The 27,161-nt window shown below is 47.2% G+C and overlaps 2 protein-coding genes across 2 annotated transcripts; one reads left to right on the top strand and one right to left on the bottom strand.

Moving 5' to 3' along the window:
* Positions 1–268: 268 nt before the first annotated feature.
* On the top strand, positions 269–19,500 carry UBAP1L (ubiquitin associated protein 1 like). Its single transcript, XM_055002288.1, has 5 exons — positions 269–400; positions 4,417–5,175; positions 9,972–10,181; positions 17,449–17,550; positions 19,366–19,500. The coding sequence occupies exons 1-5, from the start codon at positions 269–271 to the stop codon at positions 19,498–19,500; spliced, it is 1,338 nt and encodes a 445-aa protein (XP_054858263.1).
* Positions 19,501–23,208: 3,708 nt separating this feature from the next.
* KBTBD13 (kelch repeat and BTB domain containing 13) lies at positions 23,209–25,842 on the bottom strand. The gene has a single exon (XM_055002852.1). The coding sequence runs from the start codon at positions 25,748–25,750 to the stop codon at positions 24,389–24,391; it is 1,362 nt and encodes a 453-aa protein (XP_054858827.1). The 5' UTR covers positions 25,751–25,842; the 3' UTR covers positions 23,209–24,388.
* Between the last annotated feature and the right edge of the window lie 1,319 nt (positions 25,843–27,161).

The raw sequence follows: 27,161 nt of genomic DNA, 5'->3' as shown, positions 1-27,161 counted from the left end.
TGTGAACACTGTTATTAGGCATTGGTTATATTGTGGTCAGTGAGCTTTGAACAATTATCAAGAGCTACGATATTGATTGGGATTTTCTTGCACTTTCACTGATATATTAAATTTATACTTTATATACAGTGGTCTCTTAGGACTGTGTCTCTGAACGGGGTCTTCCGTGTATATTTGCTGTAAAATACTTACGCCTGCGGTAAAATCCTGAAGTAAATCCATTTCTTCTTGTTCGTTTTTGTTAGAGAGCTGCGGAACGAGAAGCAACATGAGTTACCTGGACGACGTACCTTTCAAAGTGACCACAAATGTGGTAGACGATTCTGTGGGAGAGGCACACTTGGTGCAAGCACCTGAGTTTGAGATGCCCAATTGTACAGAGATCCTGATATACACAATGGTAAGTCAGTTGGTGTTTTTAGCGGTGGGGGTGTTTTGAAGTGGATTGAAAACAACAGTGTTGGCTGTTCTGTGTTTCTGGTCCCTTGACCTACTTTACAGAACTGTAAGCATTGTATCATGATAATCTATTATTTCATTAACTACATCATCTGTACCCCACTTTTCTCCCCGTTACATTGTTCACTCCATTTCTGTCCTTACAACAACCCTGTGAGGTAGGTTAGGCTGAGTATGTGTGACTGGCCCAAGTCACCCAGTGAGATTCCATGGCAGAGTGAGGATTTGAACCTGGGTCTAACAGTCTCATCACCAGGGGTGGATCTGCTATCAAACTAATGAAGCTTAAGCTTCAGGGCCCCTAATCTTGGAGGGGCCCTGAAGCAACGTTTTTCTTCTTAATAAGTGAATTTTTCAACAAAATAGATGGAGTTTTAAGTGTTTGTTATTAAAATAAGGCTATTCTAGAATCATAAGCCAATGGGTTGAAGTACTTAGTATAGACCTTAAAACGTGCTCTAATACCCATTTCATATGACCTCAAAATGTCCCTGTAATTGGTCAAATTTCAAAATTTTCTTGTGGGCTTGCAGCACCGGAACCCCCAGCTGTATGGGCTCGCTGAGCTCGCCAGAATCTATTCATAGCCTACATTTTGGCGCCTGGATCCTTGAATCCTTCATTGGTGCACGGCTTAATAGTTCTCCAGCTCAGCTCTTAGCCAATCAGAACCATAAAAAGACATCAGAATTCTCAATTCAGGCTGCACGAGTCTCAGGGCCAAGCTACACATGACGAATGACACTTGAACGGCAAGTGTATTTCTCCCTGTTCACTTGCCCTCCACTCAATCCACTTGCCGTTCAAGTGTCTTTCGTCATGTGTAGCTTGGCCCTCACTTGTGCATTTTTAACAACAAAAAATTAGATTTTCACCTCTTTATCCTAACGAGCCCTGCCCCCTCTGGTGACCTTCTACCTCTCTAGTAAAGAATGATCCAATACTTTCCCCCCATGCATTGATGTTGGGTGGTGTGACCACCCCGTTCTCTACCACTTGAGCCTTGAGGTCCTTGCAAGGGGAGCAAGGCCCTTTGGGACCCTGTTGGACGTTTGCCCTATTGTTGCTAGTTAAGAAGGGGCCCTCATAACAGTTCAAGCTTCAGGGTCTCAAAAATGTAGGTCCGCCTCTGCTAACCAACGCTTGCTCTCTAATGAGTGTGAACCCTTGAAAATGCTCTGCAGATGCTGAATATTGTTATTAAAACATGTCTCAATGTGCACACTAGGAGATAATAAGCAATGAAAGTGCAGCTTTTTGGTGGTCGTGTTTCCTAATGAACTAGAGTCAATCTGCAATGAATTATGCTTCCACAGGGCCCTTTGAAGTGTGTTTTCATAACGTTCTTCATAGTATTGTTCCAAAATATAATGCTTGCATATCTCCTAGGTTACAAATATTGCCAGTGGAGCTTTGAGCATTGTATGGAGATGACCTCTTAATAGTTTAGTAGTTTGGAAACTTTGGGTTGGAAACCAAAGCAATGCTTTTCTCCTCCTATGCTAAACTTTATCTTCAATGCATTCCCACCAGTAGAGAATGCCAATGTACTTTTTTTTGTTTTTAAAAAGTGTCTCTTTTAAGAGTCATCTTGGCAAATTTATTTTATATGTAGGCTTTGAGGAGAAGATGAAACAATTTTAACACACACCCACACACTGTTATTTTCTCCTCAGCACAGATCTGTTGTATCCCTCCCAACTGTATAAAAAAACCCGACAAATTTTGTCAAGGTTATTTGTGCCAGTGAAAGTTTTTGAGTTATACCAAACTCTGTGTTAGGAAAATGTTGTTAACAGACCTGATGAAATGGCCCGAGAAGTTTGCCACGCTGAGAGCTAAAACACACGAGATGAATTACATGACAGCGCTCAAGTAAAGGGAGACGCAATGTTAGTCCAGGAGCCAAGTTCTAAAAGACAGATCGGAAGACTTTGTCAATTTCCCCTCTCTACAGAGCCTAGAGATGGCTCCTCAGAGGGTTTGTTAATTTCCTCTTGTTGGAAATTAGCAGAGTTAAGGCAAAGATTGCGCATTGGAATGAATGAGAACAGACACACACTCCAGTGTAGCTCTGTAAGAATACTTTACCAAAGGATGAAAAATAGGGTTACGTTGGAAGAAAATAAGAAATTGCTAAACTGACTACATCTTGCTAGAAAAGTAACTGAGAGATACTAAGAAAGCAAGTGAGACAAAGAGCAATACAACTTCAGTATACAGCATCACTTAATTGCAACCCCCCCCCCCCCAAATAAGACCAGTAGAAAATCCTAATTCGACTTCATTATGCTTAAAGACTCCCATTTCTATGTCAGGAATCCTTATTCAAAGCCTACATGGTTACATGCAAATACGTTTACTAACTTAGTAACACAATGGAAACACTTGCTAAAATCCCAACACATCTTCACCTCCCGGAAGGCTCTGTCAGTTTCACCTCCCCTTCTGGAGGCAAAGATGAAATAAACAAGCCCTCTGAGGAGCTCTCTCTGCTGGCTCTAGAGAAGGGAAATTGATAAAGCCATCCAGTCTGTCTTCTAAAACTCGCCTTCCTGGCTAACATTGCGTCTCCCTTCTCTTGAGCATCCTTGTGTAATTCATCGCGTGTGTTTTAGCTCTATGTGGATCTGCCTTGGAACCGGCTGGGAATTGAACTCTTCATATGATTGTTTCAGCGCATGCCTATCTCAAACCTCAAGCAGGCATACCAGCATACCAGTTCTTGGAGCTTTGTCTTGCCTTAGTTTTCCATGCTGGGTGAAACATGAGGGGTGTGTTTTGAATTGTGCGTGCTCAGCAGCAATCACAACCAGTGCTGCAGTGGGCAGCTAGCTGGAATGTGAGTGTTTCACCTTGCATCTCAAAATGTTAGTTTATGTGAAGCATCCTTCATTTCGACAATGCTTAATTAACTTCAGAAATTAACTGACAGAAGATAGGATGACTTCTGGTTTATAGGTCTTTAAACAGGAATTCACATCATAGAGAATAGATCTATTCACGTCAATAGCTTTGACAGGTAAATGGACTCTCCATGTTCAGGCCAGTATACCACTGGATACAAGATGCTGGGGTCATACAGCTCGAAAGAGTTCTTGCCCTCCTATCCTATTTGTAAGCCTCCCAGAACGTCTGGCTGGGCACCACTGGATGTACCATGTTGGACTATATCTGGGGAGGGCAGACAATGTTTCTGGAAGCTGCCAGTCACAAAGTGGCAGCTCGCTGGGTGGAGCCAGACACACAATGGCAGCTCAGTGGGTGGAGCCAGACACACAAAGGCAGCTCAGTGGGTGGAGCCAAACACACAATGGCAGCTCAGTGGGTGGAGCCAGACACAAAATGGCAGCTTGTACACAAATGACAGCATTTCAGAGCTGGTCTGCAGTGCTTGGGTGAGGAAGATCTTCCTCTACTATTGTAGTTTGTCCTGCAAGTGGAAAATACACCTCTGTGTTTTTCCTGGAAGATGTCAATAGCAGCTTTAATACAGGGAGAAAGAGAAGATAGCCTTCTCCTTTCCCATTCAGAGCAAGGATGTATGTGGGGAGGAGGAGGAGAGGCAGATGAGAAAGGGAGCTGCCGCTGTCCTCTTTCCTGTGCCTGTACGTGCCGCCGCCTCCTTCACACGAAAGAGAGGCTTGCACAGCAGCTTGAAAGGGAAGAATAAGAAAGTGATTCCAGCAACACTGGAGGAGGAAAAGGAGGGCATTGAATTGCATAGAGAGTGACTGATTACTTCCAAGGGACTTTCTGCCCACCCCTAAACTCAATAGATGCACTCTGCTCTGACCTGTCCTTAGCAAGACAAAATCTTTGGTTTGGTTTAGGGTCCAGGTGAACTATGTAGCTGAGAATATTCATAAGATTTGTCGTTGAAACCTTATTGGTTCCGTTAGTCCTTCTACAGTGTGGGGCTATATGTTCACTGGCTCTCTTTTTCTGTTCCGGCAGCACGATTTCTCACTAGAAAAGAAGGTGCTGTATTGGATAGAGTCCGCCTCTCGGCAAGACACACCCTGGTATGAAGTGACCACGGATGTTGTCCCAACAGCTCCACCTTGTTGGCTCCTCTTGGTAGACTCCAAAGAAAGCAGCCCCAAGGCGACCGGTATCCGAATGCAGGATGTGTCCCCTGTGCGGAGATGCGTGAGTCTGGATGGCGAGGACGAAGGTCAGCGGATTGCAAGGGTGAACAGAGACTGCTGTTCCGAGGAGGATGAAGACTCCACAGGCGAGGGGCCTTCTTCGGCTACCTCTACAGAAAGCAACCTAGAAGAGTGCCCCGTATCTGATGCCGGACACGTTCCTAGCCATTTGCCTCGTTTTTTAAGTCCTCCGCAACAAAGACCACAGACTTCACCGGTTCCATCAACTGCCCCTTTTGAGGGCAGCTGCCCAAAGCCAGCTCTGCTCAAGCAGAGCAGATCGTTACTTTTATTTAACAACGTGAAGAACGAGTTGGAAAGAGTCAAGGGGAAGCTTGCGGCTTTCGTGAACCAGTCTTTGACAGAACCCAGCTTGGCTTCCAGAGCCTTTTCCCTTCACCAGCGCTCCCGGAACAGCAGGAAGCTGAGATACAGATCTGCCTCGGATGCATCCCTGGTGGGGACTTTAAGGCCCACCCCACCTTCTACACCTTGCTGTAGCCCAAGACCCCGCAGCTCTGCAGGTTTGATCCCTCCCATTCAAAAGCACAAGCCCACTGTTGCCGTAAGAGATTACTCTTATCTTTTCCTTCCTTCTCCTTTTCATAATGGGGTGGATCCACATCCTCTAAATAGCCTTCCTCCAGCCTAAGGAACTTTCCTCCAACTTAAGTATTTTATTTTTATTATTTATTTATAGTCCGCCTTTCTCAATACGACTCAAGGCAGATTACTATGTACATACTATGTACTATGTTAATATGAACATCTCGTAAACAATGAAAATAGGTTGCAGCAAAAGTCAGTACACAGTGGTATAGTCTGAAGCTCTATCCTTTTTCCAAAGTATCTCTTTGAACTATTTCAATACTGTGCAGCCCTTCTACCGGCATGAAAATTCCTCTTGAACGACTCAGTTTTGCGTAGCTTGTGGGAACCTTCCTAAGGTGCCTTCCTAGTTGGAGGAAGGCTCCTTAGAATGGAGGAAGACGTCAAACCTGAACCAAAAGGAAAGGTGGGGTATAAATATTTTAATAAATAAATTGATAAATACAAAAACTTGGCTCAATGGAAAGATTAAGATCCACCCCAAAATCACAGAATCATAAGATTTTGAATGTCCCCCTGCCTGCCCCCACCCCCCGCAAGGTGGTACATAGAAAATACCAATGACGTATTCAACATAAGTTGTGCATAACTTATAAACAGGGCTTTTTTTCCAGCTGGAATGTGGTGGGACGGAGTTCCGGCACCTCTTGAAAATGGTCACATGGCTGGTGGCCCCGCCCCTGATCTCCAGACAGAGGGGAGTTTAGATCGCCCTCCGTGCCACCATGCGGCACGGAGGGCAATCTAAACTCCCCTCTGTCTGGAGATAAGGGGGTGGGGCCACTAGCCATGTGACCATTTTCACCAAGGGCAATTTAAAGGGCAATTTAAACTTTAAAAAACTCCCCCTTTGTTCCAGCTGACCCAAAGTCATTGTGCGGTCCTGAGTTCCCCCACCTCTTTTCCCAGAAAACCCCCTCTGCTTATAAACATTTACAATTCTGCATAAACATTTACAATTCTGGTCTGATCCTACTGCTGGATGAAAAGGACAGGTTCTGGGCATGAGTCAGGAGTGGCAAATTTTGGCAATGGCTGGGGAATGGGATATTTCATTGCTTAGCACAGCCAGCCCCAACAGGGTTAAATTCAGCCAATTTTCTTCTTCCCGAAGATTTCTCTTTCCACAAAGCAAAGAGCCACTTCTGGCTTTCCTACTTCTCATTCACACACAGAATGTGTTTGAGAAGGTCCCAGAAGGCATCACCTTTGTGCCTGTAGGGGACAGCCATTCAGAAACAGTTGCCTCCATTATAGAGAGTACTCTTGTCTTGGAGCCTCCTGGTATTTTGTAGCTGACCCAGCTCGCTGTGGATGACTGCAGAATGGGACTAATATAATAACCGAACTGTGGCATTCAGTACCAAGTGAGGTCTCTGAATTAACTTTGGGGGGGGGGGTCCTATGTGGAAGGCATTACAGTAGTCTAGACTTAATACTATTGTGGCTGGGATCCAGGTGTCGGACTAGGATCTGGGAGAACCAGGTTTGAATTCCTGCTCTGCCGTGCAAGGTGGCTGATTGAGCTTGGGCCAGCCGTATACTCTCAGCCTAGCCTACCTCACAGGGTTGTTGTGAGGATAAATGGAGGCAAGGAAAACAATACAAGCCACTTTGGGTCCCTGATGGGGAGGAAGGTGGAGTATAAATGAAATAAATAAAATTCCTCTGGTCTGGCTAGCTCTCCTCCTTATAGCTGTTACTGAAACCTCCAAACAAGCCCCCATTTTGTAAGCAGGCTCTACGGCTTGTGGTGTTGCTGACCTGTCCATCAGCATCTATGCAGTTAAGAAGGAATCTGGATGCGACTGACCGCCTGATGACTCCGTTCCCCATTGACCTCTGCTGTCCGTCCATGTTTGGTCTAGCCCAATATAGATGCCATGGAATGATTCTTAATAAATGCTTCTTATAAGGAGGCGCTGAGTTTAATCTCCTTAGCTTCTCATCCTACTTAATGGGCTGCTGCTCCCTGGACTAAATTTGGGCCACGTCATGCATTAAAGAAGTCGTTCTAAGCTGCATGGCTTCCACCTAAGAATCCTGAGAATTGACGTACTGTGTGTACGTGCCGAGAATCCTGTTAGAGATCTCCAGCTTCCTTGCCGGTAGTACAGCTCTTAAGATTCCTCGGCAGGAAATGCTGTGACAATAAAACCATTTTCAATCTATGGTACAGAAGTGCTCAAGGGGGCAGTTCACCAGACCACACTGTTGTATTGAAAATAGGAAGTTATCTTGGTCTGTGTAGTTTTCAGCAAAGCTTTGTAGTAAAAAAAGAACTACCAAGGGGTGCATCAGTTGGTTGTAGAATACACACTTTGCATGCAGAAGGTCCCAGATTCAATTCCCAGTGTCTGCAGAAAGGATCTGTAGAAGAAAGGTTGGGAAAGAGATTTGCCTTACAGCGATGGTCCGTGATCTTATGCTAAATCCACTTCATACATTCTGGCTCAGTAGTAGAGCACAGACGATCCTAGGTTTAATTTCGAGTTGAAGGATCTCAAGTGGCAGATATTTGTGAAAATATTTCTGAACCGCTATTCTTCACGACTCAAGGTGACGTACAGAAAAGAGTTATCACACAAGGTTAAGTCGAATACGTAAAAAAAAGGTTCCCCGGATCAGAATTTCTAGGATATTTTAATACACCATTTTGTTAAATTGGGTTGGGGTTGAGAAATTACCCCAACGGCAAAATGTATAGATTTCTGGGGTTATCTTTTTGTTAACCTGGGTGCTTTTTGTTTTGTTTGCAAGAAGCAAACTGTAAGCCATAACTAGTTGTACCTTGAGAACATTGTAACCGGTACAGTAGTAAACAATGTCCTAAGAGGGAAAGGTTCTGACTCCCTTTTTCTGTCTGCATTCTGCCCCCCCCCCCCCAAAAAATACAACCACGGTGGAGAAACACAGCCCAACTGACACAGAGAGCCACTGTGGTGTATTGGTTAGAATATCGAACTAAGATCTGGGAGACCCAGGTTCGAATCCCCACTCTGAAATGGAAGTTCGCTGGGGGGCCTTGGGCCATTCGCACACCCTCAACCTAACCTACCTCGCAGGGTTGTTGTGAGAATAAAATGGGAGTGAGGAGAATTATGTAAGCTATCCTGGGTCCCCATTGAGGGGAAAGGTGGGTATAAAAGAAGTAAATATATAAATAATGAGACTGGTTCAAATCAAAGCACTTAGATGCTCTCAAAAACTCTCCTAAAAGTGGAGAGGGAGTGGGCAACCCATAACCTGCCGTGGGAGCCAGTTCCTGAACAAGCAAAAGTGTCCCGGCTTCAATTCTGGGCCTCTCAAGTTAAAGAACCTCAAACAGCGCATAAGAACTGTCCTTCTGGATTGTAATAATGGTCCATCTACTGTTTCCAACAGTAGACAATCAGAAGCCCCTGAAAAACCCACAAGCAGGGTCCACAGGCAACAGCACTCACGAGCTGGCTACTCCCCACCTGGAGATCCTATCCGGTTATTGTAGCCAAAAGCCAACAAATCAATCCACCACTCCCTTTGAAATATATCAAAGCTCAGTGGCCATGACTACATCCTGTGGCAGTGAGTTCCGCAAGCCAACTACCAGCTGTGTGAAATAGCACTTAACTTCCGTCTGTTGTGAATCACCTGCCACTTGGTTTCCTAATGTGGGTAAAACCTTTCTCTGCCTGAGATCCTGGACAGCTGCTGCCTGAGCAGACAAGAAAAAGCCAGCTGGAACTAGAACCCATTTTTGTAGGCAGGGGGAAGAGTTCACACATGCAATCCACCCTTCTTGGCAAACACTGCATTTGTGCAGCTCCGTTTTTTGCCCCTCTCAAACCACTTCCATCCGGTTTGCACCATTGTGGGAAATGGACACTGAGATCTGAGCTGGGTCCTTGTCAGATCGCTTTTTCACAAATTGAGCTCTGGAGAGAGATTTAAAAAGCATATCTGCAGCCCAGTAAACATGTCCCCAGATAATGTTAATAAACCCGTTTCGCTTGGGACACGACTTTCCGGTCTCCGTTATTTGTCATCTGTCTAGCAATAGAAGCAAGTCCTTCTCTTCCAAGCAAGGGTCACTCAGATTTGAAATAAACTTCAGAAAGCTATCAAAACAGGATGTTTGAAGCAAATGCCACATGGATGACACACTGTGTGTGTGTGATATACAAAAAAATCTCTGCCCCTTTGCTTGAAATATGGACTTGTTCCATGGGTGAGAATTTTTCTGGCTAAATTCATATTAATGTCACAAAGACTTGAGGCCCTGCTTTTGAGTATCTGCAGTTCCTGGAAGTACTGCACAGGAGAGTAAAAGTAGAAAAGACTCCAGTAGCACCTTTAAAACTAACCAACTTTACTGTAGCATAAGCTTTCGAGAATCACAGTTCTCTTCTTCGATCTGAAGAAGAGAACTGTGATTCGCGAAAGCTTATTCCTGTGATTCTCGAAAGCTTATTCTTCAATCTGAAGAAGAGAACTGTGATTCTCGAGAATCGAGCTTTCGCTTCTGAAGAAGAGAACTGTGATTCTCGAAAGCTTATGGTACAGTAAAGTTGGTTAGTCTTAAAGGTGCTACTGGACTCTTTTCTATTTTTGCTACTACAGACTAACACGGCTAACTCCTCCGGATCTACAGGAGAGTAAGAATCTCTTGATAAATCTAGCCAACGTATCACACTGTTGCTGCTGACGAAGCCTTTCCTATTAACCCTCATTAAAGTGAGCTACATATTTTATTTTCTGTTTGTTTGTTTGCAGTCCCTGAGTCCTTATTCCTGCCTCCCACCCCCTCCAGGGGCCCAGCAATCCCTCGGTTCCCACAGAAGTCATCCGGACTCAACAGCTGACTTGCTCGAGGCACTCAGTCAAGAGGAGCGTGACCTCATCGAGCCCGTTTTAGCCTTGGGTTATCCGATACGGAGGGCGATCCTGGCTCTCCAAAAAACGGGGAGGCAAAGCTTGGGGCAGGTCAGTGGTGCTTTTGTTTTGTATAGTGAGACAATGTACTGAGCCATCCTAAGGAGAATTACACCCTCCTAAGTTCATGGAGGTCTGGGAGCTTAGACCGGTGCAACTCTGCTCAGGAATATCAGGGTTGCCAGCCTCAAGGTGGTGGCTGGAGATCTCCCAGAATTACAACTGATCTCCAGGCCACAGAAATTAGTTCCCCTGGATAAAGTGGTTGCTTTGGATAATGACTGTATGGCATTATACATCTCTGAGGTCTGTCCCCTCCTCAAACCTCACCCTTTCTAGGCTCCACCCCAAATCTCCAGGTAATTCCCAAGCGTAATTTGGCAACCCTACTTAAGGATAGCAGTTTGTCTGTTTTCCTCAGGCCAATTAGGGTTGCCAGCTTCCAGATCGGGTCTGGCGATCTCCTGGAATTACAATTGATCTCCAAACTACAGAGATCAGTTTCCCTAGGGAAAAAATGGCTGCTTTGGAAGGTGGAGTCTATGGCGTTATGTCCTTCTGAGGTCCCTCCCCTCCCCAAATCCCACCCTTCTCAGGCTTTAGCCCCAAATATCCAGGAATTTCCCAGTCCAGAGTTGGCAACCCTATTTGACTTTGAGATGGAATTTCATCTATTCATCATGAAAACGCAAATAGCCAGCATTGAGCACCATATGAAATATCCAGGTCATCAAGACTGTCTATGCAAAATGGCCATCATCAGAGATGTGTGCAAGCTGCCGTAAGGCCGAATCTCACCACTTTCTTGTTCTTTTTGTTTTGATTGAAAGAAAACAAGTTTCTAGTCCTCAGGGCTGTGAATTGTTGGGGCAATGACCGGTGAAAAATTCAAAGCCAGAGCAGTAGCTGAATGAGATTTCCTCATGGTAGTTTGGAAATGTTGCAAAGTGAAGCCAAATCATTCCACAGTAGATATTCGGTGCATGTCACAGAATTTAGGCTTCCTTGTTGTGGAATTTGTTATTACATAGCACCGTTGTTGTTTCAGGGGAACACAAGCAGTCCTAGCCTCTATTTTGTGGAACGACCTGCTGAATGGGTTCCCCTCTGGTAGGATTTTGAGCCTGAACTCCGCCCATTCTTTCCTTCAGGGCTCTCTAGACCAGGGATGCCCAACATGGTGCCTTTGGGCACCGTGGTGCCCGCCAACAATTTCCCTGGTACCTACTAAGTGTTTTTAAAAGAGGGGTGGGGCCAGATGGGGCTTTTGCCCATCAAGATTTCTGATTGGCCATTGGAAATCCGATTGCAGATTTTAAAAAATGTTTTGCTAGCAGCTGCCTCCACAGCACAAGGAGCTTCGCTGTCTGGCTAAAAGAGTAAGCAAGAAAATATCGTAAAACAATATGTTCATTTTAAAAGGCATCTTGTTAAGCAGAGTTGCTGCCTGAAATGTTGAAGAGTTACTATTAAATTTATGCATAACATCACTCCCTGACATTTTTTGGTTGGCTCTGCCTCCTGCGGCAACCATTTAGTGGTTGCCAGGGGTCATTTCGTAGAAAAAGAGCTGGAGGAAATCATTGGCACAGCTCATTAGCATATGCTACGCCTCTTGCCATCACCAGAAATGTGTCATTAGTATAACTGATTTGCATATGCCACACCCCCTGACGTCACCTGTTCTGATTGTTTTGGACCCAATCCTGGCCATTCAGGGCCGAAATTGGGCCCAAAATGGCAAAAAGGGGCTGAAAAGGGGCCCAAAATGGTCAGGATCGGGCCACTGATGACCAGGAGAGTGATCCACCACCTGTCAGAGGCCCGATCTTGGCTGTTTCGACCCCAATCCAGGCCAAAACGGGCCCCAAATGGCCGTCAGGTGGGTGGGGCCACCTGAAATGTGACCTCTTTGGGGAACTGCCAGAACTGGGTTCATGTGCATTCCCCCGCAAAATGAGCCCTGGTGGTTGCGCCAATCAGTCTGTGTCAGAATTCCAAAGATGCCCCTTAGGATCAAAATGGTTGGGGATTAGGGTTGCCAGCTCCAGCCTAGGACATTCCTAGACATTTGGAGCCTGGAGCCTGGACAGGGCAGGGTTTGGGGAGGGGAGGGACCTCATCAAGATTTAATATCTTAGAGTCCATCTTCCAAGGCAGCCATTTTCTCCACGGGAACTGAACTCTATTACCTGGAGATCAGTTGTAATTCCAGGAGATCTCTAGCTGCCACCTGGATGGGAATCCTATTTGGAACCCCTGCTCTAGACAGTGGGAGCTGCTTTCTCCAACTGTGGAAAACAAAAGTGGCAACTTCTTCACTGAGATTTAGTCAACAGAAGTCAGAATCGAAGCACAGTTCTTGCAGAAAAACAGCCAGCGTTGGGAGAAGGCAGCGATCGCACTGGTAATAAATAAGTGTTTGTTAGAGTTTATAAGCAGTCTTCAGTTGTTAGAGGAGTTCTCAGCCAAATCCTGCTTTCTGAGGTTATTGTTTTTGGTATTTGGGCCAAATAAATATAGGCAGGGGAAGGGAAATCAGGCCCAAGGCCAATCACGCCCAGCTTTCTGTCTCCAGTTCTTCTGAGAAACTCGTAAGCGGAACAAAGAGCCGGCAGCCTTTGCCCGCCCTTAGAGCTGGGAATCAGGGGCCCACTGGTGAATGCAGAGACTCTCTTTAGCTGTCGTGGCTAATAGGCACAGATGGGCGCCTGCATTTTGATGAAGTGGTTTTGTTCCCCTCCCTTAAAAAAGAAAAAAGCAATCTAAGCTGGTGTCCAGTACAGCACGTTTTGAAGCAGGGAGTTCCAAAGGGCACTCAGTATTTCCCTTGCAATAGCCAGCAAAGTAAGTCAGCCTCCTTCCTATTTTACAGAGCAGCACCTTGGGGTCAGGTAGCAATTTTCCCCAGACCAGTTGGGCTAGAGATCCTGACGGTGTTTTGCCATCTTCTGGTCATGGAACAGGGGTCACTGGGGGGGTGTGGGGTGGAGGAAGTTGTGAATTTCCTGCATTGCGCAGGGGGTTAGACTAGATGACCCTTCCAACCCTATAATGCTATGACGTGAAGCTTCAAATGAGTTTTGCTTGCTCTCTCAGTGGGGTTGTGCCTCTCGAAGAAGGGGACTGAGTCCCGCTCTCAAATGTGCCGCTGCAGAATTATGCCTTTTGTCTGCCATGGCTGTTTTTGTAAGCCATGCCAGTTATAGATCTTGACTAACTGATTGCCGAATCCCACATCTGCTTTAGCAAAGGGAAAAGCACATGGGCTATTTAAAGGATGCCTCTGGGAATTGTGCTGTCGGTGCTCCAAGAACAATGGGGAAAGGCCAAAAATAGCTCTTTGCTTTCAGCAGCAATCATGCACTGCGTGGTCACGGTCATTTCTTATGGACAGGATGAAGGGTTGCGCTCTATGTTCATGCACACAGACACATACCTACCTCCATGGTCTGTATTTTTGCAGTGTAATCCTAAATAGAGTTACTCTTTTCTAAGTCCATTGAAGTCAATGCACTTACAAAGGTATAACTCTGTTTAGGATTGCACTATGGCGATTCTAGGTTTGCCATCCTCCAGATGGAGCCTGGAGTTTCCCCAGAATTACAGCTGTTCTCCAGGCTACAGAGATCTGTTTCCCTGGAGGATATGGAAGGTTTAGCAGGTAGACTCTATGAATCAGATCTCTGCGGAGCTCCCTTTCATTCCCATACTCTGCCTTCCCCAGGTGCTGCCCCCAAATCTCCAGGAATGTCTTAAACCAGAGCTGATTTAAGATTCCCCCATGCATGCTTTCTGCCCCTGCATACCATCCCATGCATGCATTCTGCCCCTGCATACCATCCCATGCATGCATTCTGCCCCTGCATTCCATCCCATGCATCTTCCTCTAAAGGCTGACTTGTGGTGACATTTTCCAGCCGCAGGGAATGAAGCATTTGTAGATGGTTATCTTGACAAGGGAATTTTGGTTGTCTTTATTGTTGCCAGGGTCGTTTTAATTAGATGAAATTACCATTCTGAAAAAATCTTGATGGCATGTTAGGAGGGGAGTAGGAGGGGAGAGAAGAACGAAGGGGGGGGGGACCAGAGGCCAATTAAATTTGTGCTTTAATATGCACCTTAGACTGTGGAGAAACTCTACGGTGAACCATAAGAGTATATGAAGAGCCATGCCAGTTCAGACCAATGGTCCTTCTAGTCCAGCATTCTGTGTTACTCGGCAGCCAACCAGCTTTCCTGGAGAGCAAACAAAGAGGGCGCAGAGGCGAAGGCCTTCCCATGATGTTGTCTCCTAGCGCTGGGTTTCAGAGGTTGACTGCCTCTGAATATGGAGGTTCTAAACATCCTGATTTCCTATGGTTGTTGTGGGTTTTCCGGGCTGTATTGCCGTGGTCTTGGCATTGTAGTTCCTGACGTTTCGCCAGCAGCTGTGGCTGGCATCTTCAGAGGTGTAGCACCAAAAGACAGAGATCTCTCAGTGTCACAGTGACACTGAGAGATCTCTGTCTTTTGGTGCTACACCTCTGAAGATGCCAGCCACAGCTGCTGGCGAAACGTCAGGAACTACAATGCCAAGACCACGGCAATACAGCCCGGAAAACCCACAACAACCATCATTCTCCAGCCGTGAAAGCCTTCGACAATACATCCTGATTTCCTGTTGGGATTCCAGCCCGTTCCCTTTCCAGAATGAAAACATACGTAAGCCTCAAGCTCTCAGCTGAGCCATGAGTTCTTGAGCCTGTAGGTGGCTTGTGGAGGCTTTTCCTGAACTGAATGAGAACTAATAGAAAAGAGCAAGAGTCCAGTAACGAAAAGATATCTGAAGAGGTGAGCTGTGACTCACAAAAGCTCCGACCCTACCACAAATTTGATTAGTCTTATAGGTGCTACTGGACTCTTGCTCTTTTCTACTGCTACAGACTGACTAACACGGCCACTCATCCTGATCTGTCTGAATGAGAATCCCGTGGCGCAGAGTGGTAAGCGGCAGTACTGCAGCCCAAGCTCTGCTCACGACCTGAGTTCGATCCTGGCGGAAGCCGGGTTCAGGTAGCCAGCTCAAGGTTGACTCAGCCTGCCATCCTTCCAAGGTTGGTAAATTGAGTACCCAGTTTCCTGGGGGTAAAGTGTAGATGACTGGGGAAAACAATAACAAACCACCCCAGAAAACGTCATGATGCAACGTCCCCCCATGGGTCAGTATGACTCAGTGCTTGCAGAGGGGCTACATTATTGTTGTTGTTGTTGTTGTTGTTGTTGTTATTAAAATGTCGGTTTCTATTGATTTTGCAGATGCAATTTCGTGGTAGCGTGCTTTGTTTTCTCTTGCAGCTCAGCCACTCGTTTACTGGCCAGAATTGTCTTAAGCTCTTTGCACACCAATTCCCTTCCTGCAGGGCAGCTGCTCTTTAGTTGCCGCACAAAGCAAGCCTTCCCAGGACTACAAAATCTGGGGGGAAAAGATACACCGAGATTAACAAAATTAATTTCTATTAAATTAAGAAGTATAAGTGTGCAAGTACTCAATAAATTTAAGCACAATAAATAGTATCTTACACAATGAATGTGTCATAGCCCAGTCTGAGAGTGAGGTCTCCTCTGGAGGAGAGGAGCCTCGTGTAGCCAGCCAGGACTCCTCAGGAGAAGAAGAGTTCTGTGTAGCCAGCCCTAGCCCTGACTCAGCAGAAGCCAGCAATCATGAGCAGCAGCTGCTGGCTGATCAAGGCTCACAGCTAGCAGCTGAGACACCAGCACCCTCTAGCCCCAATACCACAGGGGAAGCTCAGCCAGGAACTTCCACAGGGGAGGCTCAGTCAGGGACTGCCAGCACCACAGGGGAAGCCCAGCCAGGGGCTTCCACCCCCCCAGGCTCACCCACACCTAGAGAGCGCCGCAGGCAGCGCCAGAGACTGGAACTGCAGGAGAGACGGCGCAGTGCTCGCCTCCTGAGCCAACGCCAGCTGCTGGAGAGTGATGATGAGTAGCATCAGGATGGAGCCCCAGCAGCTGGCTGAAAATCACGCCTGGCTATAAAAGCCAGTCAGGAGCAACTGCCAGGCGTGGAAGCAACGTGTCAACTACCTGCAACCGCTCCCTGGTACCTTGTGTCTTGCTCTTGCCCGCACCTTGACTTGATACCCTCGTGCTCTGACTTACGGACTGGACTTGGCTTGGCTTTTTGGATCCTGGAGGCAACCCTGGCATTAACCTTGTGCTCTGACTACGGACTGGACCTGGCTTGTGACTTTTGAACACCCCTTGGCTTCGTGCTAGTACCTGGACTCCCAGCTTGGGTGGGCCCAGCCCATGACAGAATGAAGTCAATATCCCCATACAAAAATACATCTATATACACTGTAGTCCATTCATATGTAGGCAATCTCAGTGTCACTTCCACACACACACACCCCGGATTGTGGGTGTCCACTCCTGTTTTCAGCTTTTTGGTTGCCAGTAGGGTCGGTTCCAGATTCTGAGGGGTCCTGGGCAGAGAGCATCCGAGGATCCTCTCCCCTCCTCTGCCCTCCGCCAGGCGCCTGTTTGCACCCTCTTCCCACCAACTCACCTCCCTGTGTGTCCTCCCACTGCCCATGCTTACAGCTGCTTGCACACTCTTTCCTCAATGGTGACAGGAAGTGCATGGCTGGGGGTTTCCCCTGCTGTGACCACCGAAGTGCTGGCCATCCTGTACCATCTTGCATACCCTGTAGGCAGGGCTTTTTTTTCAGCTGGAACGCGGTGGAATGGAGTTCTGGCACCTCTTGAAAATGGTCACATGGCCTGTGGCCCCGCCCCCTGATCTCGAGACAGAGGGGAGTTTAGATTGCCCTCCATGCTGCTGAGCAGTGCGGAGGGCAATCTAAACTCCCCTCTGTCTGGAGATCAGGGGGCGGGGCCACCGCCCATGTGACCATTTTCACCAAGGGTGATTTAAACTTTAAAAAAACTCCCCCCCCCCTTGTTCCAGCTGACCCAAAGTGACATCATTGTGCGGTCCTGAGTTCCACCACGTCTTTTCCCAGAAAAAAAGCCCTGCCCTTCACCCACAATGCTGGGCGGTGCACGTGGCAGGGAGCATGGATGGCAGAACTCTCAAAGCAGGAGAGCGGAGGGTACGGCGGCAGTGGGCCCCACCAGAAGATCTGAGCCCTGGCAGCTGCCCCTCCTCAGGGTATGCGGATCCTGGCCTTGTTTCTCAATTTGCGTTGTGCAGGCTGACCAGACGTTGGGCAGCCCTTGGCGTTGGTGCCTTCCCCAGGAGATGGTCCTGCCCTAACTTGGATCTCCCCTCTCCTTTGTTTTCCCCTGACAGTTTCTCAGTTACCTCAGTGCCTGCGACAAGCTGCTGAAACAAGGATACGAAGAAGCAGAAGTGGAGGAAGCCATGGAAATGTTCCAGAACTCAGAGAAGGTGGTCAGGGGCTGGGGATGCTGGTATCCAGGGGCCCTCTGCCATGTGACCCAAGCAAAAGTAGACAGGTCTCTGCCCCAAGGAAACTGCAGTCTTCATCTCAGTGGTGGTGGAAGGCAGAACAAAAGCTGGGCGGGTAGAATTGCACGTGCTCAGGCTTCTTTGGGGATACGGCCTATATCAGACCGAACCAAAGGCTTCACAGAAGGGGAGGTTGAGGAGGGGTACATAAGAAGACACAGAGGTCTACATGCACTGGTTGGTTTTGAGAGAGTGTCCAGGCTAATAGGTAGCAAGGGAGAAAGGAGTTCTTGGGACATTGGCTGGAGCACAGGAGCGGGAGAACTCAGATCCGGCCTGATCAGACACGGCGCAAAGGCCTGCCAGGTGGTGGTGGGAAAGGCTGCTTCCCTCTCCATCAGCATCTGCACCGTGTTACCCCGTGGAGCTCTCAAGAGGCACATCCGGCCTTTTTTTGAGGAGCCCTCAGAGCAGCTATCAGTATTATGCCAAGGGACTAAAGAAGCCACCCAAACAAAAGGTTGGATCGGAGATGGAGCCTGCAAAATGGCAGTGGGGCACAGAATCAGTGATGACTCTGACATACGGTTGCCAGCCTCCAGGTGGCGGCTGGAGATCTCCCAGAATTACAACTGATCTCCAGGTGACAGAGATCAGTCCCCCTGGAGAAAATGGCTGCTTTGGAGGGTGGACTCTACGGCATTATACCATTCTGAGACCTCTTCCCAAACCCTGCCCTCTCCAGGCTCTACCCCTCAAATCTTTAGGAATTTCCTGAACTAGACCTGGTAACCCTCCTCTGGCAATACACAGGGAAAGATGCCATCCTGCCCTGTGTCTGAAAACAGAAAGCTCAACAGGGTTCTAGACATCGTGTTGGAGCAGACCAACCCTTGAACTTGCTGGGAAAGTTCTATTGGACCGCTGCCCTAGGAGACTTCAAGCAAAGAAAAGGGGGCCATGGTGTGAAGTGAACAATAAGTGGGGGGGGGGAATGACCCATGTCTAATTACTGTACAATTGAAACAAACCTCTATTGATTCTTCAGTGCATGTTTTGTAAAACTGTTAGTTTACTTATGTTGCCCCACAGTGTGAACAAATGCTGTAGCATCATCAGTCATATTGCAATTCCTTGATGATAAAGCATTAAACTTTTTTTGGTCACATAACTGACAACTAAGTTCCAATAAATAAACTGTAGAGTTGAAAGTCCTTATCTGAATTGCACGTCCTTATATTATTGTAGACATCTTGATTCCAGTACACAACTTTTAATTTTGGGAAGAGTCGAGCGTAATTAAAATGTGGTGTATTGGAATCAAGTTGTCTACAATAAGATAAGGACGTGCAATTCAGATAAGGACTCTACAGTTTATTTGTTGGAACTTAGTTGCTGGTGATGTGACAAAGAAAGTGTCAGGTTGTATCATCAAGGAATTGTATACGACTGATGGTGCTACAGCATTTGTTCACGCTAGGGGACTTGAAGGCAGGCAGCCAGGAGCAAGCCAAGCGGAGACCTAGTAGCATTGACAAAAGCATAGGAACTGCGTGGTTCAGACCCATCCAGAGGTGTCACGGGAAAAGGCAACCAGTGAAACTGGACCGTTCTTGACACTGGCTGGACCCACTTGGTTCTGTTGGCTCTGTTTAATGGCCAGATTGGCCCCTGATCCAACCCAACCCATGAGTATAACCACAATTCTTCATCTTTTGCATACCTGATCTTCTCCAACAGGAAGGGGAAAAATACTTCTCCCAGCTGGTTTAACTTTTCCTCTGCTTTTAATTGCAGGCTGCAGAGTACCTTCACCTCCTGGCCCAGTTCAACGACATGGGCTTCCAGCAAGCAGACATCAAAGAGGTCTTGCTACTGTGTGAGAACCAGGGCGATAACGCGCTGGAGGAGCTCATGACCCGGACCCTGTGAACTCCCCGCTGGCCTCTGGGCCATCCTGGGAAGGGGCAGAACGCGCTGTGGCCTGCTGCGTGTCAGTCAGGATGCAGAAACATGTTCAGTATAAGACAAGAAGAGCCACCCTGCTGGACCAGCCAAAGACCACCTAGTCCAACACTCCATTTCCAGCTGTGATGAGCCGGTTGTTCTCGGGATGCATTTGAGCAGAATGGAGGCAGCTCATCCTCAGATTGGCCCCAGCATCTGGTACATAAACTACCTTGGAACATGGAGGCTCCTTTTAACTACCATTAACAGCCACTGAGAGACCTATCCTCGTGTTAACATGGGCTGGATCCCGACTACATTTTCCACTAACAGGAGATTCCATTTCCAGCTGTAATTTCCACCCACATACCCCTTTCTCCCCCAAATTTGCCCCGTGATATTCTTAAGGATCCCTTGTATGGTTGCCAACCCCAAGTGAAGACATTCCTGGAGATTTGGGGATGGAGTCTGTGGAGGGGGGTGGACAACTCAGCAGGGATGCGATGCCATAGAGTCCACCCCCAAAGATGACATTTTCTCAGTGGGAACTGATTTTTAGTCCAGAAATCAGTAGTGATTCCAGATCTCCAGGCCCCACTTGGAGGTTGGTAAACTTATTCCCTTGTCCCCAGGAGCAGCAGTTTGGGGAGATCGGTGAGAGGCAGGGAGGAGAAGGAGTTCTGTCTCGCTGACGGAAGTGTCTTCTGGATAGCGGGAAATCTAGTCTGGATCCAACCCTTTGTCTAACTGGATTTTGAATGGCTTCTAGAAAAGGGCCGATGAAGTCCTCCGCTGAAAGGCCTGATGGGTGAAGCCATAAGGCAGCCGTGTGCTTGCTTAAGCATGCCTCCTAATCCTGTTTCTTCGCTGTGTGGGAGTTTCTTCCCGGGCACGCTCCCGCAGCTGCGTCTTAAATGCCTTCCTAATTCATGTCAGCCTGCACCAAAAAAATCTAGGATTCGGTGCCATGCGGCACAGAAGTCACATGGCTTGGCTCAATCCTTCTTTCACAGACAGCCTCTAGGAAGACAGAAGAGGAGAGATCTTGTAACCTCCCCCCAAGATTTCCCCCCATTTTTTTCCCTGTTGCACCCCCCCCCCCACCCATCTTCTGCTTTGCTGTTCCCACTTTTGCCTGTCCAGGAGAACGAACTTTACGATCTGTGTGGCAATTCAGCATGCAGCTTATGTTAGCCAGCTGCAAGCCATGCGAAATAAGGATCAGGGAGTATTTGCAAAAGAAAGACGTAATTATTTATTCCTCTCACCACCATCGGTTGAATGAGTTACTGTCTTTTTCCTGAGATAGGGCTATTTAATATCTGCTTCAAGGCCAGCTGATTCAGCCAAATAAAAAGTATCTGCCTCTCAAATTAGGAGAAAGGGCAGCATGTTCAATGTTCAACTGAAGGTAACAGAAGACAACAAGCAGCCGTTGTGATTCCGTAGGTACTTGATACAGTAGGGTGTTTTTCTCCCTCAAATAAAATGACTCGTGCCCAATTACTGGTGAGTATGCTCTTGTATCTTGGCAAAAGAATGGGGCAAGGGGCAGGATCCAGCCAAAGGCAGGTTCTAAGCTCCATTGATTTCAGTGGGGCAGTTAAACACATGCTTAGCGTGGCTCAGGCAGAGCTCTGGATCGGTAATGCTTTATCCGAGGTGTCAAGTCTTCATGAAAAAGCAGATATTTTTGTTTGTTTAGGATTTTTTATACCTTTTCGGGTTTTTTTAATACTTTGCTTTTCTTCTCACTGAGGACTAGGGTCGCCAGCTCCAAGTTGGGAAATTCCTGGAGATTTGGAGGGGGGAGGGATCCTGGAGAGGGTGGGGTTTGGGGAGGGAAGGGGCTCAGCAGAGTATATTGCCATAGGATTCACCTTCCAAAGCAGCCATTTTCTCCAGGGGAATTGATAAGGTTGCCAGCCTCCAGGTGGTGGCTGGAGATCTCCTGGAATTACAAACTGATCTCCAGGCCACAGAGATCTGTTCACCTGGAGAAAAGACTGTATAAATGTATTGATACAACATTGAATTCTGAATGGATATTGAATATTATATGAACTGCACATATGTTGGCAATTTGTCATTACTGTATTGATTATATGAATGTTTACAATTGAAGTGGTTGTCATTAGGTGGTCTTGAATTCCTTTGTTTGCTAGCCTCCAGTTAGTGGCTGGAGATCTCCCGGAATTACAACTGGTCTCCAGGCCACAGAGATCAGTTCACCTGGAGAAAATGGCTACTTTGGGGGGTGGACTCTATGGAATTATGCCATGCCAAGGTCCTTTCCCTTCCCAAACCCCACTTTCTCCAGGTTTCTCCAGGTTTCACTCCTCAGATCTCCAGGAATTTCCCAACTTGGAGCTGGTAACGCAGTTTAACACTGTGGTGTGAATGTGCCTTCAGGTTGGCACACTACTGAAAGCCTGTTGATTTCCACAAGCAAAATAATAATGCACAAGAGCTGCGTGCTGTTTCTCCAGCTGGCCTTTGCATAGCCAGCTGATCATACTTTCAAGGAAATGTTTGGGGCACAAAACAGCAGGGACTCTGTCTTGAGTTCCCTCTATTTCCCCTTCTCATCTCAACAGAGGCACACGGCGAAGAGAAAGGAGAGAGGCTGTTGCTTGGTAGAGGCAGCATAAAATTAATTACTCATTAAAAAGCACCATCTGAATATAATGAAGAAATATTGAATGTGGAAGAAAAACAAATACAAAATATTTTTCTTCGTATGTTGAGCCTGCTTATTCAGTTGATCTGAGTATTTATAATAAAACCACATATTCCCCAGATGACGGGGCTATTTATAGTCCATCTCAGCCTGAGGTGCTGGGAACGTGAAAACATACAACTTGTTTACATAATGGCTGGAGACTCGGAGTGCAGTCCTATGCAAAGATGCTCCATTGAGACGAATGGATTTCAAATGGAGTAACTCTTCAAAGACTGGGCAGTAAAATTACTACCAAAGGCAGCGAGATTTGAGTCCCGTAGGACCTTAGAGACCAACAAAATTTTTCAGGTACAAGCTTTCAAGAGTCTGAACTCCCTTCTTCATATACCTCTATGATGCTCAAAACATATATCCTGGAAATCTTATTGGTCTCTCCAGTGTCACCGGACTGAAATCCTGCTGTTCTACTGCAGAGCAACATGGCTACCCACCTAAAACTACCAAGGATGGCACCTCTGGGAGAGAGATGCCACCACACTGCACAGATGTTTTATTTGAAACACTTCAAAATGATCCTAAGCAAGTCTACATGGAAGTAAGCCTGAAATTGGTGTAGTGGTTAAGAGCGGCAAGACATTTAATCTGGAGAACCGGGTTTGATTCCCCGCTCATCCGCCTGAAGCCAGCTGGGTGACTTTCGGTCAGTCACAGCTTCTCGGAGCTCTCTCAGCCCCACCCACCTCACAGAGTGATTGTTGTGGGGATAATAATAACATACTTTGTAAACCGCTCTAAGTGAGCATCAGGTTGTCCTGAAGGGTAGTATATAAATTGAATGTTGTTGTTATTTCATTCAATAGGGCTTACTCTCAAGGAAAGCATTCTTAGGAGTCCGGCCTTCACAGTGCCTTTAAGTCTTAAGGTTGCTGAAGTATGCTTGATTTTCTTTGGAATCCCCACCCCTTTTTAAAAATACGCACCTTCTCAAAAATGCATTCAAATGCTAGACAAATAGTTTACCTTATCAATGCTTTATTGAGGGTAACTTGCAGGTGAGGCCTCCCAAAATTACAACTGATCTACAGAGATCAGTTTCCCTGGAGACGATGGCTGTTTTGGAGCTCTCCCCAAACCTGGCTGTCCACTGGCTCCGCCTCCCAATTCTCCAGGAATTTCCCAACTCAGTTGGCAACCCTACTAACACAAAACATTTCCCAACAATGTTAACACTGGATGTTATGAGTGAGTGAATGAGTAAGAGCTCCTTTGTGACACTGAACAGGGGAGATTAAAGGTAGGTAAAGGCAGTCCCCTGTGCAAGCATCGAGTCATTACTAACCCATGGGGGGACATCACACCACGACGTTTTCTTGGCAGACTTTTTGTTACGGGGTGGTTTGCCATTGCCTTCCCCATTCATCTACACTTTACCCCCAGGAAACTGGGTACTCATTTTACCGACCTCGGAAGGATGGAAGGCTGAGTCAACCTTGAGCCGGCTACCAGAACCCGGCTTCCGCCAGGATCGAACTCAGGTCATTGTGAGCAGAGCTTGGGCTGCAGTACTGCCGCTTACCACTCTGCGCCACGGGGCTCTTAAGAGGAGATTATCTTGGGCTCTTAAGGGGAGATCAGGGCTTTTAAGGGGAGATTATGCCAGATCAAAAATCATCTTGAGGCCTGCAATTCTGGGTACCCCATGCCTCAATGGTCTTGAAGGGCCTATAATGGGCATGTCCCATGAATGTCACTTGCACACTGATTCTCGCGAATGCCAGTTCCTTTTAACCACTCTTGATAGCTGCAGTAGCTAGTAAGTAGTGCCAAGGCTGACACCCGTCTCGTTGTAGCTACTACCCCTCAATAGTGTTGGTCCGAGCGGAGGACCTACTAGTCCAAGACAAACAAACACAGGGAATGACCATTGTTCAAGGCCCGCATAACTAGGAACCCAACTGCAATAGCAAGAATAGGAAATATTACATTGCTTTGGGAGGAAATCACTTAAACCTCTTCCTTTTGAGATTCTGCGCAAAGAGAATTTAGTTGAACCAGAGCCATAACAACCCTAGGTTAAATTTTTGTTATGCCTCCGGAGAGCTGGAAAAGGAAAGAGAAAACGTGAGCATCTGGCCGCGGATAAGAAGTTCTAAGTCTCTGAACGTTCTGTGTGACGGAGATTTGGGTCTCTTAAGTTGCAATGCTGTGATTTGTTCTTGGAAGGCGGAGAAGGAAGGTCTGTAGAGAACCACTCCTTGGGAATCCAGCCTTCTCCTTTTTGAATTTCCACGTATTCTCGTCTATGGCGTACAAGAGTGTCAACATCTTGTTGACAGTATAAACCGTGTCCCCCTTGATGACAGCAGTGAAAAGGGCTCCTTTGCTGTTCATATACTGTCCAGGCAAAGATATCCATTGCTTAGTGGTAAGATTGTAACAGTCAATCATGCATCGCAAGAAGTCATCGAAGGGCCCATTCCGCATGATATAGAGATTGTCCCTGTGGGCCACCATACAATGGCCGTAGCTTTGAGGCCTGTTGAGGGTGGAGACAGAAAGCCATTCATCTTTCCGAGGCTCATATTCGTAGATGATGGTGGTGTCTAGGGGCTTCCATAAGCAAACAAAGATGCGCCCCATGGCTTGGGCACAAGGGGCTGCAGCTGCTGGCTGAGGCAGGTCTGAGATGAAACTCCAAGCGTTGGTGGATACATTGAACTTCTCCACTGACTTCAGAGGGGTCTTCTCAAATTCCCCACCAATGGCATACAGATAATCTCCGTGGGCTGTCAATGTGACGTCGTAGCGGAGCTGCTGAGGGCCGGGGAACTCGCTCCAACTGTCGGCCGTGGCGTCATAGCAAAAACTTTGATCCACAATCTGTTTGTTGTAACCATAGACCCCGCCCACAATGTAAATCTTGTTATCCATCATGGCTATGCCAGCTAAAAATGTGCTGGCGGTCAACGGTAAGCAGGAAAGTGTCCTCCAGATGTTCTTCTCCTCATCTAGGTAGCAGATGGTTCGGGAGAGGTCCTCCAAGAACTCATATGTGGGAGTGTGAGCTCCCACCGCCACAAAGGTGCTGGGGATAAGGGACTCGACATAATCCAGAAGTTCTGGAGAAAGGCAATCCAGGTACTCTTCTAGGTCCGCGTAACTGTCCCTTATGTACAGCGCAGCGCTATGGAAGAGATCCAGAAGGCCAAACATGGCAGCAGCTTGGAACAGAATGATGCAGTTGTCAGAATTGAGGGAGTTAATCAGATATTTGGCCATCGCTTTTACCTGGAGGAAGGCGGCACACTCCACGGCCCGAAGGTTTTCCTCGCAGCTCAGGGTAGGGTAACCCCCCTCTAGGATTTTCAACATGATAAGGAAGCCTGTGGCGCTCAGATCCCGGATCCGGATCTCTTTCTGCGTGCTCTCTTTCATGCCAGACTGGAAGAGAGCGCGGAAGTATTCGCTGTGTTCTACCAGAAGAGCTTTGTCCACATAGAAAACCTCCTCTTCTACACGAACCTGCACCCGTTCTGCAAGGGGCGACTGCATGCTTGAGTTGAGGCCGGGCTGGTTGCCGGGACCTCTTTCTCCGTTGGTCAGCAGGAGCAGAAGAGAGAGACTCAAGCACCCTTCAGGGGATGTCAGTGTCACGTCTGTCTTTCTGTGTCTGCTCAGGCTGTTAAGAAGCTGCAAAGTTTGTAATATAAATTCCTTCCTCTAAAGATAGCCGTGGCCCACGTGGCCTAGGCAGCCAACAACAAGCGCGACAGCGAGCAGGTCTTTCCAAAGGCAACTTGCAAACTGATATCTGCAGCGTTTGGCTCCAATGTCGAAGAGGTGACAGGGCTAAGAGGATCACTGGAGGTCTGTCTCACGATTAAAGTGGAATGGGCTTGGTGGAAGAAACATTTTAAAGCATCAAGAGGTGCAGGAGGAGGGGGCCGTGGGAATAAACCCGAATCTGATGTTCTGGTAGAAAGCAGGAGTGCTCTCAAACCTGGCCTGTTACGGGTGTGCCAATGCAGTTTCTGTGACTAGTTGCAATGCCAGGTCAGAGCCCGGACTGAGAATCACTTCGATAATTGATCTCGCCTAGAACTCTTTGGAGTTGTGAAGCATTTCAAATTGTTTGTTTTTAAAATGCCAGTTAGACGCTGGTTGTTAGTTATTGAAATCTTCTGCATTCAGTGACCCCCCCCCCACCTGAACAGTGGGATTTACCATCCACAGATTCTGTCCTCTAAAAGATTTAACTAGTTATCAGGGCTTTTTTTCTGGGAAAAGAGGTGGTGGAACTCAAGATCGCACAATGACGTCACTTTGGGTCAGCTGGAACAAGGGGGGAGTTTTTTAAAGTTTAAATTGCCCTCGGCGAAAATGGTCACATGGCCAGTGGCCCCACCTCCTGATCTCCAGACAGAGGGGAGTTTAGATTGCCCTCCGCTCCACTTGGCCATGTGACCATTTTTAGGAGGTGCCGGAACTCCGTTCCACTGCGTTCCTGCTGAAAAAAAGCCCTGCTAGTTATGATGAGAACAGGTCCAGGGGGAAGGATCTAGGCCTCATTTCTCCAAATATCTGATTCTTCAGGTTTCACCGGCTGAAAGGTAGCTTGAATTCTTGAGGGGGGGCATGTATAGAGTCTGTAATGTTGAATCTAAGTGGTCTTGAATATAATGGGCTGTGATAGCGAAATGCTTGGCAAAGCAGCCACAGGACAATGCAGACAGGTCTGCTGTTTCTTCCCTGGAGCCAAGAAGTTTAAAAGACCTTTTGCAACTTAGGAGGGCATCACTTGCAGGCAGGGTTGCCAACTCCACTTTGGGAAATTCCTGGAGATATGGGAATGGAGCCTAGGCAGGGTGAGGTTTAGGAAGGGGGGTTGGTCCTCAGCAGAGTATAATGTCATACAGTCCACCCTCCAAAGCAGCCATTTTTCTTCAAGGAAACTGATCTCTGT

The sequence above is a fragment of the Eublepharis macularius genome, chromosome 18, assembly GCF_028583425.1.
Source record: "Eublepharis macularius isolate TG4126 chromosome 18, MPM_Emac_v1.0, whole genome shotgun sequence".
NCBI lineage: Eukaryota > Metazoa > Chordata > Lepidosauria > Squamata > Eublepharidae > Eublepharis > Eublepharis macularius.
Note: the sequence above shows the minus strand (reverse complement) of the source record. Positions and strands in the feature narration are given on the sequence as shown.